Consider the following 19608-nt stretch of genomic DNA (forward strand, 5'->3'; position numbering starts at 1 on the left):
AACACAGTACCAGTGCTGGTGCTGGATTTGGGAAGAGTCAGTGCAGACACCTGCAGCTCAGTGAATTCACAGCAGGGCCAACCTGTATGAGGTGATAGAAGAAGGGAGCTGCAGGAGGATGGGGCTTTTGAGGAACATCTTCTGAGATGAACAGCAGCAACAACTGCCACTGCAATTAATTAACAAGGGACAACCTATAATAGCCACATCCTCAAGTACATAAGCATCAGGAGGTTATGAGAGAGGTTATGAAATCAAAGAGATATTACTTGGAAGGTTTCTCTGGTGTAGGACTCCTACTGGAATTTGATTTTTCACCAACATCAGATTGGGCAGCTGTGGCTTTAGGGGACCCCCACCTCTGTGACCTATCCTAAGGCTGCATCACCTTCCAAGGGGGAAAATTCATCCTCTTGTCCCATCTGAATCTCCGAGACTGCCCCTTCAGGTGTTTTTCCTTACTTTTTCCATCTGCTGGTGGCAGAGGAGAGGCTCCATCATCTGTGTAATTCTCCATCAGGGAGCTGTGGGCTGCCGTTGGATCTCCTGTGCTTCTTCTCCTCAGGCTACACAAGCCAATCTCCCTGGTCTCGGTGCAATTAGGTATGGTCTTGCTGGGGCTGCATAGGAATTTTGGGCACTGGTTGAAACAGCCTGGTTTACTGACGTTTCTTACATCTGTGGTGTTTTTATACAGTGTAGGAACAAAACCTTCTCTACCTGTAAGGGAACCCACAATGTTTTCTCCTCAACCAGCCAGGCACCTTCAGATGTTGCTGTGAGATTAAATCTGTGTTGGCAGAGCTCAACTGGAGCTGTCTGTGTAGAGATTGCCTGTCCTCTGGTAGCACTCCTGAGGGGGTGCCAGGGGTTCCCTGCATTGCCTGACTCCTAAAAGTGACCTAAATGAATTCTGGCAGTCTGATACTGGGCTGAGAAGCATTACAAAAGCTTCTGCAGCCTGGATATCTGCACTCCCAGGCTGCCTGATCCCAGAGGTCACTTAAAATATACTTCAGCATCCGGGTTTTCCAGCTTGGCAGCAATCACCTTGTGTCCCTATGGAAGTGTTTTAAATACGTCAAACCGAGAAGCTGCAAAAGATACCACCACACCCCAAACAGGGACACAACTCCCAGGTTTAAGGCTAAAGATAGTAATTTAGGAGAATGGAGCTCCATCAGCATGGTTATAACAGCTAATTGCAAAGGTTAGGGAGACGTGCCATCCAAAACTTCCCCTTCTACCTTGGAATTTGAATGCTTGGTTCTTCTGGGGGAAATAGTTCCAGTTATGATACAACCTCCATGGGAGGCAACCACTCTCACACAAGGAAGCATCCCTTGCAGAAAGGTCCTTTGTAATAATAGAATCGAGGAGGTAGGAAAAGACCTTTAAGACCATCAATGGTCTGTTCCAAGGCTTCACCCTGGAGCAGTTGCAAGGTGATTGACTCGCTAAGCTGCTGGGCTTGTCCATGAAAGCACCTCATGGAGTGAGAGATGGGTCCTACCATAGTCATGCTAATGTAGCACTGGGTATCTATTGTCTTCTGCTGTCAGCCTGGCTCTGCCTGTGGTGGAGTAGGGGTGAAACCTGGTGCTGATTTAATGGGCTGTCCCAGCTAAGACCAAAGATCCACCTTGGCTGATATCACCTCCAGGGGTGACCTGGAATAGGTCAGGAAAAGCATATGAACAAAGGTACAGCACTCTTTCTTCTGAAAGCTCATGCAGGTTTGTGGCTCAGGGGCTTCCTGAGGAGGAGGTGGGATCTTTGCATTCAATAGGTAATTTTTTTTTAGCCCCATAAAGCTGATTTTTGAACTCATCTGCAACATCCCATGGTGATGCCTTCAGAAAATGCTAGTTCTTGTTAGTAGCTCTCCAGACATCCCAAGGTAGAACCTGCTCCATCTTTTCCATCCCTAGTGGGAGGTCTTTTCCCCTTTCATTTAGCAACAGCTCCTCATCTCTGCAAATGCCTCCATCAGCCCAGTTTAAGCCAGAGGTCTTGTTTTGGCTGGACCATGAGCACAAGTCTGCCCTGGTAGCCCTTCCTTTGCCCAGCATCTGCCTCTGGTATGTGTAGTATCTCATCTGTGTTGGCTCTGTTGATGCTTGGCTTGGATCAGATCCATTACCACATGCAGGTTCAGCCAGCTCTGCTCATCAGCAGCCTGACAAGCACAAGGTTAGAACAGCTCTCTGTGTTTCTGAGTGGAAGAAACAGGGAAGGAAAAGGTGAGAAAGTGAAAGAAAAAGTTGCTGGGAAGCAGCAAAGCTGTAAAAGCTGCTGATAATGGCAGGAACAAGGCAGTTGTCTGGTGCAGGAGAGTGTATTTTGAAACCAAAAGGCTTTGAAAAACCCACACTAAACCACAAGAAAATCTGGAGAAGCTCAAATATGCCAAGGAAAATAATTTGTGGCTTTGGTGCCATGGTACCCATGCCCTGGACTGGTCTCTGTGGGTGCAAGACACCTATTCCATGGTGGGATTAGCTCTGCCGTGCAGCACAGAGCCATCTCTGGGGTCTGCCTTGGGTGATGTGTTTGCAAATACACCAAATAGCAGCTAGCAGTGAGTGGTTTATTCTACACCTCCTTGCTGGTTACTCCTGGTGAGTAAATGTAAGCTTAATTTACATCCCATTGTTACCTGGAAATACTTTACAACAGCCAGAAGCATTTCTTGTGGTTAACACCTTGTTACTTCGCAAGCATGACGTGTTCCTGCTCCAGAACGAACGAGAATGGAAAAGACCTTCAAGATCATCAAATTTGTGGGAGATGGTGATTTTTGGCTTAGTTTGGCTTAATTTAGCTCAGTTTTGGGCTTAAATAGAAAGAAGAAAGTGACTCTCTGCTTCAGCAGTGATGAGCCAGGATTCATTCTAAAAGTTGGGTTGTAAAGGTGTAGTGGTCGTGGTCACAACTTGTGTGTGTGACCCAGCTCACAAGTGGGTAGATTCATAGAGTCTTCAGGACTCAACAATACACAAAGATGTGCAAGTCTACACTTCTGAGACCTTCTTTATTACAAATTACTAGAAAACTACTATTAGTAAACCAAATATATTCATATATATATGCATGTAAGTATATGCTACAAGTCACTACAGAATTGCCACTAGGAAAGCAGGTAGATATGTATTACAAGAGTAAAGCAAATCTATGTATGTTCCAAGTCCAGGAGGCCTCATACAGGGAAGCTCTTGCAGAGAAGCTCATTTGGATAGATAGGGAGCTACTTTTTATACCTTTCTGGTGTAAATACATCACTGAGAGCAGGACATCAATTCCCAGGATAGTTATTGCCAACTTCTGCTTTCCTGGAAGGTCAGTTCATGGTCTCAATTTCTTTGTCCTTCTGGCTATACCCATCAAGGAGGTTTTGGCTGAGCTTCTCAAGGATGTCTCAGGTCTCTTGCTTCAAGGACCATCCTTTGTGAGTTTACCACGTTGCCTTTGTGCCTGCTCCATCAGCAGCCTGTAGCTAGAAGTTTGCAAGTAATGTCTGCTCAAGCATGTGGTACCATGGGTTTCATAACTCAGAGTTAAAAGGTAGAGTTCCTATAATAGTTCCTGTGTGCTAGAGATGATGAGAAAGGAAAACTAAAGAGTGAGAGCAGCAAAATGAGGGATTAGAAATAGAAGAGAGAAAATGGACTTCAGCAGAGCCAGAGAAATTGGGAGGATGATTTGATGATCTTATGGAATCTCAGCTGGCAGTACGTGAACTGTTGGTATGGAATGGGATGTGGTGGTACCTGAAGTGATGCTGCCAGTGATGCCTGCTCTTAGGACTCCATACTAAAGCCAGGAAAATGGGGAAATCCTGCTTGAAGAGCAGCAAGATGGGGAACGGACCATGTAGGAGCAGCAGTGTCGAGGACAGATTGAAAGCCCCATGGATGACCAGTGGCTGTGTTCAATATGCACTGACCACACTGGGTTGCAGGGTTTTGGAAATGTGACAGCATTCAGGTGTCTGCAGCAAGTGGTATTGAAGCTTTAAGGTAAAACTAAAAGCTGGGAAGAAAAGTAGCTCTCTTCCCTGTACAAGCGGTTCAAAAGCTGTGGGGTTTCCTCCTGGCCTGACTTTAGAAGTCTTTGTATGGTGAGGCCGTCCAGAGGTGACATGAAAATGGAGGAGCCAAAAGAGGATCCTGGTTTTGGGAAGTGCATGTCTGTTGGCCTCAGCTGGCCTTCCTGATGGACATTCCCTGAATGGGAAAGGGCAGGAAAGATGTGCAAGTCCCATGGAGCATATGGGCTATGTGTGTCTGCTGGCTTCAGCCAGTGCTTTGCAGAGCACAGAACAGGCCATGATGAGATGTTTGCAGGTGCAATCAGGGAGGAGAGTCCAAAGGAGTTGGCTTTAAGCCTGGAAGGAGGAGGCAGGAGTAAGTTAGCAGCTTTGCAAGGAACACAGGGCTTTTGGAGGATGGTGTCTACGCAGCCACAGCAGAAGGGGAAGATCAGCCTTATCGTAGAATCATGGAATGCCAGGTTGGATGGACCTCAAGGATCATCTGGTGCAGCCTTTCTTGGCAAAGCATGACCTAGACTAGATGTCCCAGCAGTACCCAGTGAACAGTGTCCAGCATTGGGAACTTAGTTAGGGATCCACCACTTCCCTGGGGAGATTATTCCAATGGCTGATTGTTCTCATGGTGGAAAATTCTCCTCTTGTGTCCAGTTGGAATTTCCCTAGGAATAACTTGTGCCCATCACCCCTCATCTTTTCCATGTGATTCCTTGTCAAAAGGGAGTCTTCATCTTCTTTGTAGCTACCTTTCCTCATACTTTCAACATTGGCAAAGGATGTTAATAGCTGTAAAGGTGACTGTGTGCTCCCTTGCTATCAGCGTTTATCTCATGTATTTATCTCATGTATCTCTCTATTACTGTAGCAACTTTGATGGGTTTTTTCCCCATTTGGACTTTCATTTGTACACTGCAGCTGAACTTGAAGGGAGGAACAAATGGTTGAGTTTTCACATGCAAAATTGCTGGTTCTGTTCCATTTCCAAGAGCTTCCAGGCTTTCACCCCTGAAAAATAGTGAATATCCAATGCTTTTGCTGATTTAACACCTCATATCCTCAATATGTGCTCTGTGCCCAGTGGGGTTTAACTTCATGATCTCTTTGTCATCTCGGTGTCTCATGTATTCAGTGTGGAAATACACAACTGGCTCCCAGCTCACACATTTCTCATGTTCCAAGACCCCAGTCTTGATGATGCAGAGCTGCGAGATGCTGTCAGGAGGAGCAGAACATCTCACCCTGAAAAGTGAGATGGTTTGGAGCAGTAGCTGTGAAACTAAATAGCTCCCATTGCAGTCCTGTGCTTTGGGGACATGAGGAGCAGTCAGAGCTGGGCTTGTTTAGGCTGGTGGAGGAGATAGAATCATAGAATCCCAGGCTGGTTTGTGTTGGAAGGGACCTTAAAGCTCATCCAGTCCCAACCCTCTGCCTCAGACAGGGACCCCTTCCACTGGAGCAGCTTGCTCCAAGCCCCTGTGTCCAGCCTGGCCTTGAACACTGCCAGGGATGGGGCAGCCACAGCTTCTCTGGGCACCCTGTGCCAGCGCCTCAGCACCCTCACAGGGAAGAGCTTCTGCCTAAGAGCTCATCTTCAGTTTCCCCTCTGGCAGGTTAAAGCCATTCCCCTTGGCCTGTCACTGCTTTATGTGCCAGAAGAAATAAACCTTCTCAATGTGTTCGTATTGTAAACACAGCTTGAGACTTGGAATCTCATAGCTCGTGAATAGCAATAAAGGTTTTTAAATGTGCAGCAGGGGCTGAGCCCAGATTTCCTGTGTTTCTAAAGTGGCTACTTCATTTACTATTTGGATTTTAACATCTGAATGGCTTTTTTCCTTTGTTTCTCCATCCACATTTCATTTGTCAACTGTTTTGGGACCTCTTCTTGGTGAGATGCTGTTGGTAGTGGTTTTACTGGGATGTTTGGAAGTGTCTGGAGAGAGTTTGGGCTTTCAGAAAGCTCTGCATGTGGAGGCTTTGAGGGAAGGTTTGTTCCTGTGGCGTTGAAAACCACATTCACTCAAGACCTGAAGCTCTTTAGGGTCAAACAGATAACCCCAAGAAACTGAGTGTGCACTGAGATTTTAGACATCAACTCTCACATGAAAAGAGCACACAATGAATTTTAACACAAGAGAAAACCCTGTTCTGTTCAGCTTTACCACCAGGCTTTGCTTCTGGCAGTTTCTACTGATTTCTTGGGGGTTTTTTTTGTGTTGCGAAGGGCTTATTGGCAGACTGGGATCTGGAATTCCTCCTGCTGAAAGGTAGTTTAACCTGCAGACAAAAACTTGGGGCTTGCATGGCTGGACGGGAGCCAGATCTGCTCAGTGGAGCTCTGGGCTTGTTAAGTGAGGTCTGAGTGCTGTGAGTCACGCTCAGCTGCCTCTCCTGAGCCTCACACTGCTCTAGGGATGCCCGGAGTTATTTGTACCTGCGTTTTGCTGCTTTACTCCAGATTGGAATCCAGAGTCGGAAGAGTCGACTTCCCTATTGCAGACAGCGGTTTCGGTGCTGCAGAGCTCCTACTTGGACTCCACATCTCAGGATGGGTTTCTCTACAGCCAAGCAATCCTGGTGGAAAATGATGTTTTCCTAAGGGAGGTAAGAACTGGGGAATAAGGAGGGTGGTTCTTTGGGAGCTGCAGTACCTGGAAATGCTAGTTTATTGGCAAGTAGTATGTCTTTCTTTTGCAGCATGGGGCTGACCTGGTGCCTCACAGAGCTGCATCTCCAGTTCCTGGCTGAAGGGAGCCTTTTCTTTCCTTTCTTTCACTTCCTTCCCAATCTGATCAGCAGCTAAAGACCCTTTGAGGGAGTGTAGTCAAACATTCAGCAGCACTTCTGGAGAAGGCCTTCAGGGCAGGCTGAAGTCCTGGTTTGATTCCTGGCTGGAGGGCTTTGACTTTATTGTTATGCTGATTGACATTGAGGCAGATTTCCAGGTGCTGTTTCTTTTGTCTGCCATCACCTCTGTGCAGGCACCAGTTTTAACCCCATTTCTCTTTCTCCAGCTGACTGGAGTGTGTACAGAATCACTTCTAAAACCCTTTCATCCTGCTGTCATAGAATCATAGCATCACCGACTGGTTTGTGTTGGAAGGGACCTTAAAGCTCCTCCAGTTCCAGCCCCTGCCATGGGCAGGGACACCTTCCACTGGAGCAGCTTGCTCCAAGCCCCTGTGTCCAACCTGGCCTTGAACACTGCCAGGGATGGGGCACTGATGTGGAAGAAGACAGGCTGTGTTCTCTGGGGAGACCACACTGCTTGTTGTTATGAGTTAAATACAGCATAGACATTCTGGCTGCCTGAATCTGGGATTATCACTGTGGAGCTGGATAAAAAACTGGGAAAACAGGTATCAACTAATTTGTTGCCCGAGTTCTAAAGCCAAAATAACCAAAGCTGTGATGAGTTTGTTGTTTTCTCATCTTCTAACCCTATTGAAAAATGTTCTTGTACTTCTACAACTTCTGTTAAAGCCCAGGATCCTCTTGAACTCACACCCACCTCTGTTGCTCTCATGGTGTTCTCCACTGTTTGCCCAGGGAACATGCTCTACTTTCATTATCAGACAAAAGAAATCAGAGCAATGTGTTATTTGGCTGTAGCAGAACACTCTGGTCTGTAGTCTCATGATAGTCTCTAATCAGATATTCTAGGCTTTCTTGATGAGCAGAGGGAAGAGTGTCAGCAAGCATCTCCCATTCTGGAGGCATCTTCTCCATGGTTGAGATGATTTTGTCTTCTGATGGCTTTAGCTGGCTGCTGAATGTGATGCTCTACAAGCCCACATGCTCCTCAGTGAAACCAGCTCCCCAGTAGCCAACTGGGCAAGAGGGACAAGGTGGATTAAGGCTGGACTTCCCGGGGATGAGCATAGTGTGACACCACAGGGCTGGGTGTGCCTGCTGTCCCATGGAGGACATTGAATGTGTTCTGCTGGGGACAAAGGCAGGGACAGATGGACTGACTGCACATGGATTGGGGTCCTGGTGATGGGAGACTGGATGTACTTGAGGATTCTTTGGGGAGGAAGTGCTGTGTGGGCACATGGCTGGTGCCAGCTGCCCCATAGCGACCATGACTGGAGGTGCATGGGTCACACTGTGCTCACACCAAGAACTCATGTCACTTGGCTTTGGTATGAATGGACAAGAACAAAGTGTTGTTGTGTCTTCTGCAGCTCAAAGCTTTTGCCCAAGCAAAGGAAGCTGCTGGTTACAGCCAGGAGGAGCTGGAGGAGACCTTTGCCTTTCTCCTGTTTGATAATGAAGAAAAGGTAACCTGAATATTTATTCAGCTTTAGTTTGATGCAAAGTGCCTGCACGTGTGCTGTGTCTCACCAGAGCCCAGCAGACGTGTTGACTGAAGTGCCCTGGCTCTCTGTACCCTCTTCACCAGTGCAATTACTACAGTATAAATAGTCCAGAGCAAGATCTGAAAGCAGCTCCTGGAAGGTTTTAGTGCTGGATCTGATTTCGCAACTCTCCATTCAACTACTGAACACTGCCAGGGATGGGGCAGCCACAACTTCTCTGGGCACCCTGTGCCAGCACCTCAGCACCCTCACAGGGAAGAGCTTCTGCCTAAGAGCTCATCTCAGTCTCCCCTCGGGCAGGTTAAAGCCATTCCCCTTGGCCTGTCCCTACAGGCCCTTGTCCAAAGCCCCTCTCCAAGTTTCCTGGAGCCCCTTTAGGCACTGGAGCTGCTCTAAGCTGCTCCCCTTCAGGAGCCTTCTCTTCTCCAGCTCTCAGCCTTTTAGCCTTTTGCTGTTTGAAGTTTAGCCCAGTTTGTGCCTGAGCTCCTTGTACAGCCCATGGGAAAGAGGGAGCTCTCTAGAGGACCTCATTTAATGCAGGGATCTCTCAAAGGCTTGGGCCAAATTGCTCTCTGGATGTCCCTGTCCCTGTTGTTCAGAGGAGAAGCCTTGTGGGCTGGTCTAAACTAGATGCTTGCTAGTGTCTAGCCTAAGCTAGTGTCTAGTCTAAGCTAGACACTTCTAGGAGGCAGGAGTTAGGTGTAATGAGTGCCCCATGTTGCTTATAAAGGGACTGACAACAGCTTCCCTGGTTTGCTTTTAGTTCTTGACCATAATGTGTTCAAACAACTCCTTTGTCCCTCTTTGGTCAATATATATTTGGACTTTGCACACTTTGAATCTACTTTTTTCCCAGATTTTTCTAAGCTTTTGCATCCATGGAGGTTTTCTGTAACAACACTTGATAAATAGAAGCATTTAGGAAGAAAATGTGTTGTTTCAGCTACTGTTCATTCTACCTACAAACATTGGGTTTAATTTCCTTTCTACCACAGGTGTTTCGGGGCTGTAATGATCTGACTTGCAGCATCTTTGCCCCTTGCATGTATTTTGCCAACTGTAGTGCTGCAGATTTTGACAGCCGTGTCCCTTAGCTTTGGAAATAGATGGTAAAAGAGGCTGTTTCTTCTTTTGAAGGCAAAAGAAGTGTGTCAGACAGGCCTGCGTGTGAACAGCAGCTCCATTTCCATACTTGGTGACCCAGCCAAAGGTAAGATTTCCCTGCACAGAACCAAGAGACATGTTCCCTCTTCTGGGGGATATTGACTCCTTTAAAACCAGAATCAAAAACCCAGATAAACTCCTGGTCCTGCCTTGTATTTACTGCAAAGACCCATGGAATATCCTTTGTTTCTCACATGGGAAACTGCGTTTGTTCAGATCATGCAAGCAGCAGTATGTTCCTTTTGCCCCTTCAACAAGTTGAGGATAGGATCATCCCCAGCGAATGTTATTGTGTCTGCACCTCTCCATTTCAGGCTTTTTCTCCCTTGTTAATACCAACCCTTGTCACCAAAGTGGCTTTTTGGCAGCTTTCCCCATTCCCCACTGCTTTGCTCTTCAGAGTCCATTTGCTGAGTTTCTGCCAATAGTACTGTTAATAAGCAGAGCAGCTTGTGACATGTCAAGGCCCTTTTCAGTGTGTGCTTATTCCTTGCTCAGAGATGTAGAAACTCAAGATGTGAAGTGCAGGATATGCTGCTCAAGGAATTCCTTCAGCCAGAAGCAGAACATCTCCCAGTACTCATCCTGCAAGTCTCTGCAGGCCAAGACACCTAATCATTGAACAGTCAATGGCAGGGATTGCAAAACCATGCAGGAACTGGTTATTTATCTGGTGTATGTCTTATTCCTGATGGACTGGGATGAATATTATGGCATGTCTCTTTGTAGCTTCCATTTCTGCCCATGAACTTCTCCACAAAACAGTAGTGAGGAGCCAACACCCCCACCCTGATATATGCATATATATATATGAGCATAGGGAAGGGATGGGAATAAGCCATATCAGAATAGGCTTGTCACAGGGTAGAAGGTTCCCATTGGCATTTGAGATGCTGAAGGCCATAAAGAGCCAAGGAAGGGACCTGGGAGGGTCTGTGCCATGCTATGTGCCTGCTCTTGTGCCTTTATAGTGTGTGTTCCTCATGTGTAAATATCTATGTTGCCTTTGCATGACTCCAAGTTGAGCAGGATACCTGCTCCACTTGCTGTCAGACCCTATAAGCCCTTCACTACACCTTCCTATAAGAGACAAGCCCTCACTTGATGTGTTTTCATGTAGTGTGGAAACTGCTCAGAAACACATCTGAGCACGTGATTTACCTGATCTTGCATTGCTTTGTCTTCACAGGGGTTTATATATCCAAGCATGCAGACTGTCTCCATCCAAGACCCTGGTATCATGGAAAATCAGGCTATATTGTCATTTGTAAGCTGATTAAGGTGAATGAAAGTCTGTCTTTATATGTGGAATGGTTTTCAGAAGCTGCTCTACAATGCAAGCAGTTTTTAAGGAGCCCATGGCTATTGTGGGGTGTAAAATCAGCTCTGTTGAGAGCTTGTTGGGATGTGTCAGGCTGGAAAGCAAGAGATTCAACTGGGCTTGACTGGTGGCCTGAAGAGCAGCAAAGGACCTTCCAAATTCCACTGCTGAGATCAGAAATTCCCCATAGGATCATCTTTTTCCCTGGATTCTGATGCATTTTGGAGGTTTGGGAGAGCCGTAAAGTGGCTCTGATCACAGCCCCATTCTATTCCTCCATGGGGCTGATGTGTGGCCCTTTTCTTCTCTCCCCACTGCCTGCTGCTCTCTATAGAGAGCACCAAACCCACACTGCTCCCATTTGCCCTCCTGAGCAGTGCAGGTTTGTCTGCCATGCCAAACGTGGTCTAGTCAGGCCCTCATGTTTGAAGGACATCAGCACACTGGTGGGAGTGTGGGGGTGTCAGCAACAGTTTTTTTTTGGGAAAAAAAAGGATTTAGGGGTCTTTAAAAGAAGTTTCTGTGAATAATTATGTGTATTCCTCTTTTTCTGGGTAAATTCTGTGGCACAGGGGAAGGTGAAGGTGATCTCTGAGAATTACACAACCAGCTATACCTGCCCATCTCCTGGCTATGACTGCCACGTTGGCATGAACAGAAGCAACCTACCATCAAAGACCAGTCGCTGCCTGGCCTTTGAGCAGAGCCAGGTATGAGTTTGCAACAGGACTGTGCAGTCACCTCACTTTTGGGCTGCAGAGGGACACGGTATTGTCCTTCCTCACCTTGTTCTCATCCGTGTTTCCCTTCTCATGCCAGTACTACGTGTATGAAGTGTCTGGTGGCAGCACTGCAGAGCGGCCCAGGCAGATCTGCCCCTACATCATCATCACCTGCCAGTACAGGGAGCCGAAGGAAATGCCTGTCTTGGCCATAGAGAGCCTGTAAGCAACTTGTTCCAAAGCACCCAGTTGCTTTTGTGGGCTGTTTTTCCCTTTTTCCATTGCTAAATGTTCTTCTTTCTCTCTTTTTTCTCTAGACCTGAGCTTAACCACAAAGGTAAGAGCAAGTGGGGGTTGGTTTTGGCTTATAAATGTACCTTTATCTGTTCCTTTCCTGTCCTGGTTTCTCTGAGCCCTTCTCCCTTTACCCTGTAGCGTTGTATTGTCCATGGAGGGGGCAGCTTTCCATCCGGGGCCAACGTCTGTGCAGCATCGCCTTGAGGACCCCACACAGCTCCAAGATCCCAGCCCAGCTGTAAGTTGCACTTTTCTCTTTGTGCAGTACTGAGTGTGCAGCATTACATCTTTGGGTGTCTCTATCAGTGAAAACCAGATTTGTCTCTCCCATCGCTTCATTGATCAGCATCTTCTTGGAGCTGTTCCAACATTACTGGAGGAATCATCAGTGTCAGGAAAGTGGTGTTGGGCAGTGTCACAGCAACAGCTGGATGAGGACATGAGATCAGGCCACAAACTGCAGCTGGAAACAGCAGTATTTTGTCATTTTATTTTTCTGTTAACTGCTTTGGGATGTTTATTCCAAATCAATTATTCCTGCTTGGGATTTTTCTCGTTGTGAGAAGTGAGCTTCCTGGTGGTGGATGTACAATCAGCCAGATGTGTTTACAGATCAGCATGATAGAAATAGTGTTGAATCACGGAGTGGTTTGTGTTGGAAGGGACCTTAAAGCTCATCCAGTTCCAGCCCCTGCACAAGCAGGGACACCTTCCACTAGAGCAGCTTGCTCCAAGCCCCTGTGTCCAACCTGGCCTTAAACACTGCCAGGGATGGGGCAGCCACAGCTTCTCTGGGCACCCTGTGCCAGCGCCTCAGCACCCTCACAGGGAAGAGCTTCTGCCTAAGAGCTCGTCTCAGTCTCCCCTCTGGCAGGTTAAAGCCATTCTCCCTTAGCACCTACTGGAGTAACCAGCATCCAAATCCAAGAGATATTTGCAATCTTCAGTAGTTGGAAGCCAAGCAGCATAAACTTGAAACAGCCAATGACAGTCAGTAACACAGCCACCAGTATCAGTGTTTAGAGGTGTTCACAAACACCTCTAGCTTTCTCCAGAGCTGCTCTCTCTGGTTTCACAGTGACAGGACAACCAGGACTCTTTGCTATGCTTAATCCCAAGAGCCTTTTCTGCTTTCAGTCTCACCATTTGCTGCTTTATCGCCACAGGCCTCCCAGCCTGGACATGAGCCATGTCATGGGTTTGTCTGACTTGAAGAAAAAGCTACCAGAGGCTGCCTTTGAGAAAAGAAATTACACTAGGAATGAAGGTGAGTGCAAAACCTGCCAGCACAGTGAGTAACCTGCTTGTGCTGTGCCATAGGAATTGCCAGGGGGGATCAGAGCTCCATGTCGTGCTGGATCCTGTCTTCAAGTCTGACTGATTGCAGATAGGTGAGGAGAAAGTCTAAGGCAGCACAGGAATGTCTTCATGCTTCACATGGTCTCCTGGTGTGATACAATCCTCTTCCCAAAGCAGCTCTTTCAACTTTGGCAGGACAGGGTGGGAGACCCTGTTTTGAGACCTGGGCTCCCATCCTGCAAGATACCAAATAGGATGTAACTGAGAGCGAATGCAGGGAGACAAACTTACCCCTTCTAACCTGATCTCCCTATATGTCTGTCCATCACACTCCACCTCTTGGGGAGACATGGAGAGCTTTTAGTGCAATTTGCAGAAGCTCCAGGTGTATTTCCATGTCATCTTGGACTTCATCAAGTCCATGGTTGGACTTGATGATCTTAAAGGTCTTTTCCAACCTTGCTGATTCTATGATTCTGTCTTGCACCAAAGTAAGTGTGGGCTGCTGCAGTATTGCCTCCTGCCAGCTCTGTTGACCCAGGTGGAGGCACTGCTGTTTTGGGGGTTAGCGTTCAGCTGACAGTGCAGATGGACACTGGATAGTGCTGGGAAGAGGCAATAGACATGGGGGGAGATCACAGCAACACTTGCTAAAGGTGCCCTGGAGCCACAATCTTAAGACCCACTGGTGAAAGAGAGGAAATAATTAACAGAAATAATAAACAGAAGAATCCTGTTGTGAAATTCAGAGGGGTCCAGTGGGTCCAGATCACACCTTTGTTAACATCCCTTGAGGATCAGAGTGTGAAAGAAAGACGTTTCATAGCAGAGGAGAATAAAGCACGTTAGAATGACATATTTCCCTCTGAAAGGCTCCCTGTCTCTGTTGAAGCACACAGCACTGGTTAAACAGAAATGAGAGAAAAGATAAGATAGGAAAGATCTCCTATGAAGCATGGGCTGAAGAGGAAATGGGCTGTGCTGTGACTGCATGAACCAGCTTATGAAGTCTTCCAGCCAGTGCTTCCACCAATTACACATGCATCTTGCTGGTGTAGGAGCACTTGCTTGTTCAGAAACCATGCAAGAGGCACTACTTCACCATCCAATTCTCTCTTCTTTTGTCTGCAGTTTGCTTTCAGGGTGTTAACTTCAGCCTGTATGAAGTAGAAATATCAAATAAGGAGCAATATAAAATGGATCATTTAATAGAAAATCTCAAGGAAAAGGACTTGGTAAGTGTTTTATACCATGGGCATTCTGGGGGGAAAGTGGCCTTTTCAATGAGCTCTTGCTACGTGCGGTAACATTATCCACAGATTCTGAACTGATGCAAAGTGGAATGAATTTCCCTGCTTGAAGTATTAGTTTCCTGCTTTGTTATTCTCATAGTTTAGTCTTTTCTGGATATAAAGTGTTAACTGACAGCTGAGCTGCTTGCCCTCAGCTTAATGTCCACAGTTATGCTGCTGAATCCCTGGGGGCTTCCAGAAGCTCTGAAGATTTTGCAGTTATCCATTTTTAATGGGGAATTTCCCTTGTGTTGTATGATCTGATAAGGCTTTTTTCCAGCACGTTCCCAGTGTGATTGTCACTTCTCCTGATGAATCCGAGGGATAAACCTCACCCCTGTGGAGCACACCACCTGCATCTCTGCTGGGAGTTGGGGTTGGGTTGGGTTTGGCTTTGCTGCTGTCGGTTGCTCTCTCTCATCTGATGCTTCCTGTAGATTCAGAGTTGTAAATCCTGGCTGCTTGCCACATCCTCCCCTCACTGCAAGCTGGCAGCAGCCCATCAACTGCCTGGAAGAGCTGTTGCTGTGCTGCACTGCTGAAGAGCTGCCCATTGATGTGGAGCTCCACTCACGTAACGTACCAGAGCAACTGATTGTTGTGCATCCCTGTAAGAAAAGCACTCTCACTCCCTAAAGTATTAATTAAAGCCTTTTATTGGTAACAACATGGGAAGGAAAACAGAAGATGGCAAAGACAATCTTAATGTCCCTTCATGTGCAGGGAACACTGAACTGTACAGCATCAGTTGGACCTCCAGTTGGGGCACAGGTCAATGCCATAGCTCATCTTGAGGTTCCCAGCATCTGAAGGGGCATGAGCTTATCTGTGCTATCCCTTTTTTCATCTATTCTCGCCAATAAAAAATACTTTAATCAATACACAGCCAAAGTGCCTTTCTTACTGGGATCTGTGCCAGCCACGTGCTCTGGTGCATTACTCCATGTTTGCAGCCACTGAGGGTTATAACATTGCACCCTGGCAAGCACTTAAAGGGGTTGGCAAAGAATCCCAGACTGGTTTGTGTTGGAAGGGACCTTAAAGCTCCTCCAGTTCCAGCCTCTCCCGTGGGCTGGGACACCTTCCACTAGAGCAGCTTGCTCCAAGCCCCTGTGTCCAACCTGGCCTTCAACACTGCCAGGGATGGGGCAGCCACAGCTCCTCCAGGCACCCTGTGCCAGCGCCTCAGCACCCTCACAAGGAAGAGCTTCTGCCTAAGAGCTCATCTCAGTCTCCCCTCTGGCAGGTTGAAGCCATTCCCCTTGGCCTGTCCCTACAGGCCCTTGTCCAAAGCCCCTCTCCAGCTTTCCTGTAGCCCCTTTAGGCACTGGAGCTGCTCTAAGGTCTCCCCTTCAGGAGCCTTCTCTTCTCCAGGCTGCCCCAGCCCAGCTCTCTCAGCCTGGCTCCAGAGCAGAGCTGCTCCAGCCCTCGCAGCATCTCCTTGGCCTCCTCTGGCCTCTCTCCAGCAGCTCCACGTCCCTCTTGTGCTGCTGCCCCAGAGCTGGATCAGGACTGCAGGGGGGGTCTCCCCAGGGCGCAGCAGAGGGGCAGGATCCCCTCCCTGAGCTGCTGCTCATGCTCTGGGGGTGCAGCCCGGCACACGGTGGGAGTTCTGGGCTCAAGCGCACACTGAAGCCAGGTCATGGGGAGCTTCTCATCAACCAACACTCGAAAGTCCTTCTCGTCAGAGCCAATGAGATGGTTGCGTTGTGGCTGTGAGCAGTTTAGGTTTGAAAGCCCATTAGGAATGTCATTTCCCTGGAGCTTTGCCACCCTCTCATACATCTGTCAAACTGGATGAATTCATCTCCCTTATTTCAGCAGGGAAACAGTCACAGCCCCTTTTGGGTGTACTTTTTCCCTTTCCAAAAGTGCTCTCCATCTCCTTTCCCTGTGCATGTGCCAGGCACCCTGTCTTGTGCAGGGCCCAAGTGGAAAGGAAAGGGTGCTGGGGCTAGGTGGGGTTGCCTGAGGCCAGCTGTACTGCTCTGGGCGCTGACTGATGTCTGTCAGCTCTGTTAGGTGGCTGCTGCCTTTTGACTTGACTTTCCTCTTTACCTGCCTGAAGGCTCATTCTGTCACTGGGAAACAGCTATTTCATTGAGCTGGAATGGTATTGGCTTTTACCCCTCTGCACTGCTGGCTTGAGGCATCCAAAGCAAGGAGCTACTGTTCTGGGTAGGGAATATCACCCTGAAGTTATTCAGTGCTTCCAAAGCCGTTCTTTTGTCCTGGAGAAATGAGGCTGAAATGGGCATTAGTCCAACCCTCTGTTATGTCTGAATGTATTGAGTGGGATCAGTGGCGTTTACAGCGCATTAGAAGCCATTGGGCTGTTCAGTTCCTGTAAGTGTCCTGCAAAGATGTGTCTGCATGGAGGAAACAGATCCAAATGGATGTCCCCATGGAAGGGAAAGCATTCCAAGCCAAGCTCTGCAATGAGGTGTCAAGTAACACCCAAACACAAGAGAAGCCTCAATATGTATCATTCTAGACATGCAGTCAGGTGGCTCTGAGACAGAGCTCTGAGATTCATCAGAGTCTATCATAGAATCACAGAATCAGCCAGGTTGGAAAAGCCCTTTAATCCCATCCAGCCCAACAGTTCCCCAGCACTGCCAAGGCCATGTCTCCACGGTGTGTGAACACTTGCAGGGACAGTGCCTGCAGCCCTGCCCTGGGCAGCCTGTTCCAATGCCTGAGCACCCTCTGGGGCAGGAATTGTTCCTCAGCTCCATCTAAACCTGCCCTGGTGCAGCTTGAGGCCGGTTCCTCTTGTCCCATCCCTTGTTCCTTGGGAGCAGAGCCCAGCCCCTCCTGGCTCCATCCTCCTGTCAGGCACTTGTAGGGAGCGATCAGGTCCCCCCTGAGCCTTCTCTTCTCCAGACTGAACCCCCCAGGTCCCTCAGCCGTTCCCCATCACACTTGGGCTCCAGGCCCTGCACCAGCTCCATTGCCCTTTTCTGCTCCCCCTCCAGCACCTCAATGTCTCCCTTGTAGTGAGGGGCCAAGAACTGAGCACTGATAATAAAGAAGCTGCATAGCCTGAACTTCCCTCAGCCTCGTGTCTGGGACAGTTTGGTTGTGTTTTGTCAGATGTTGGTGTCCAGCTTTGCTTTTCCTGCTAGGAAAACCTTCCCCTTGGGCTGTGAAAAGCAGCTCCTGGCTGAGAGGCCCAGGAGCTTTTGAACTGAAGGGGCCACAATTATTAACCTTATCCATTAATTGCAGCTGGTTTGGCTGAGCATAGTTATTTATTAAGGATCAGAAGGGAGGGATTTGAGAGCTCAAAAGCATCATAAATAGAACACTTTTGGTTACAGATCCAAATTGATCCAAGTGGCATGAAGCAAGCAGTGTCCTCCTCTTCAGGGAAGGAGCTGGCAGTGTTGGCACATGTTCAGCAGCAAGCAAGGCTTGTTGAGAGTCCTGTTGAGTGATAGAAGGTGTACTAAGAAGGAAAGGAGTGGTTGCTTTAACTTTGTGTTTATTGTAGGCAATCATCAAATATTTACAAGATCAAGGATTCCTTATCCTCCTCACGCCCTCCGCCTTGGCACGAGATGATGGTAAGACCAATGTAGAAGCCAATAGCTGTGCTTAAACATCCTGCTCTGGTTTAGGGACAGAGGGTGGGTACCCTCAGTCTAAACAAAACCTCTTGCTTTCTGCTGTAGGATTTGATCCCAAGGAGCCTGGCAGCCTCCTGGCCCTGTTCCTGTTCACCTCCTCCCAGTCAATGGGACTGAAAGGTAGGGAGTTCCCTTTGCTGGCTTCAGACACTGGGTTTTGGGTGTGGGATCCTCACCAGCTTCCGCTAGAGCAGCTTGCTCCAAGCCCCTGTGTCCAGCCTGGCCTTGAACACTGCCAGGGATGGGGCAGCCACAGCTTCTCTGGGCACTCTGTGCCAACGCCTCAACACCCTCACAGGGAAGAGCTTCTGCCTTATCTCCAACCTGAACTTCCCCTGTTTCAGTTTGAACCCATCACCCCTTGTCCTGTCACTACAGTCCCTGATGAAGAGCCCCTCTCCATCATCCTTGTAGTCCCCTTCAGACACTGGAAGCTGCTCTGAGGCCTCCACATAGCTTCTCTTCTCCAGCTGAACAGCCCCAACTCACTCAGTTCAGCCTCAGAGCATGACTAATGTTTCCTGTTTCAAAATGAGAAGCCTCTGTTGCCTTCCTGTGCAGACAGCCTCAGGAGGTATGTAGGGCAGAACAAGCCTGCTATACAGAGCACCCGCAGCATTCCAGAGCCAGCAACAGAGGCAGGAAGCTGGGAACAGGCTCACAGCTTTGCCTGGGCTGGCTAGTAACAAGGACCAATAGGCAAAGAAAATCACACATCTGGGAAGGAAACACCCACTGGGAAGAGATGGGGTAGGGAAAGGAACTGGAGCTGTCAGCCTGCTCCTGCAGCCAAAAGAAACCTCAAAGCTGGATCACAACACACAGATAGGCCAAGGATGTGGATGCAGAGCGTCAGCATCAGGCTGCTGGGTTGCAGTGGATGAAGCTGGATAAATCTGGCTTGTGCAGAAAGGAATGCCACTAAAGCTCTGCACATCACAGGCACTTCTGGACACCGAGAGGAGGACCCTGCTGTGTCAAGCAGAGCCTGTTCCATGGTGACATCTGAGAGGGGGGACACCCTAGAGCCTTGGGACTTCTTGTTCATCCCTGTTGGGAGCTACACTGTAATGATAGGCTTTAGTCCTCCTGAAGTGAGAAACACCAGTGGCTCTCAGTAGCATCAGTCCTCCAGTTTTAGAAGATCACCCAGGGGTTCATGTTCTTTATTTATCCAATCTCCGGGTCTGCTTGGAAATTCCATATTCCACATCCCACTCCACAGCACTAATGTGGTGTCTTCATGTGAAGGGGGTTATCCCATGCTGACAGCAGGTAGAGATGGAGCTGCTGGAAGCAGCATCTGGACAGGGACATAAACAACACAAGTGATCTGAAAGCAGTGCTGGCCTAAACACCCTCGATGGGCAGCCCTCAGCTGAAATAGGTTTAAAACCCCAACAGACCCCTGTGTTTTGAGGGCTCTGAGTGCCTTAAATGTTGGATTCAGTGAAAATTGCTGGAATGAAGGGAATTAGACCACTATGTGTGTGATCTCCTTGCAGAAT

The 19608-nt window shown here is 48.2% G+C and overlaps 1 protein-coding gene across 3 annotated transcripts in view; it reads left to right on the forward strand.

The window, feature by feature from the left end:
• Positions 1-19608, forward strand: part of TASOR2 (transcription activation suppressor family member 2) — a 41911-nt gene that overhangs the window by 3840 nt on the left and 18463 nt on the right. For all 3 annotated transcript variants that reach the window (XM_065674346.1, XM_065674430.1, XM_065674512.1), the window contains exons 2-13: positions 6510-6655; positions 8239-8334; positions 9511-9583; positions 10727-10818; positions 11431-11568; positions 11678-11802; positions 11898-11917; positions 12016-12115; positions 13044-13144; positions 14308-14411; positions 17965-18037; positions 18146-18220. In XM_065674346.1, the coding sequence (XP_065530418.1) occupies positions 6510-6655; positions 8239-8334; positions 9511-9583; positions 10727-10818; positions 11431-11568; positions 11678-11802; positions 11898-11917; positions 12016-12115; positions 13044-13144; positions 14308-14411; positions 17965-18037; positions 18146-18220 (1143 nt within the window). The remainder of the gene's footprint in view (positions 1-6509; positions 6656-8238; positions 8335-9510; positions 9584-10726; positions 10819-11430; positions 11569-11677; positions 11803-11897; positions 11918-12015; positions 12116-13043; positions 13145-14307; positions 14412-17964; positions 18038-18145; positions 18221-19608) is intronic.

This window comes from Lathamus discolor, chromosome 1 (genome assembly GCF_037157495.1).
Source record: "Lathamus discolor isolate bLatDis1 chromosome 1, bLatDis1.hap1, whole genome shotgun sequence".
Lineage (NCBI taxonomy): Eukaryota > Metazoa > Chordata > Aves > Psittaciformes > Psittacidae > Lathamus > Lathamus discolor.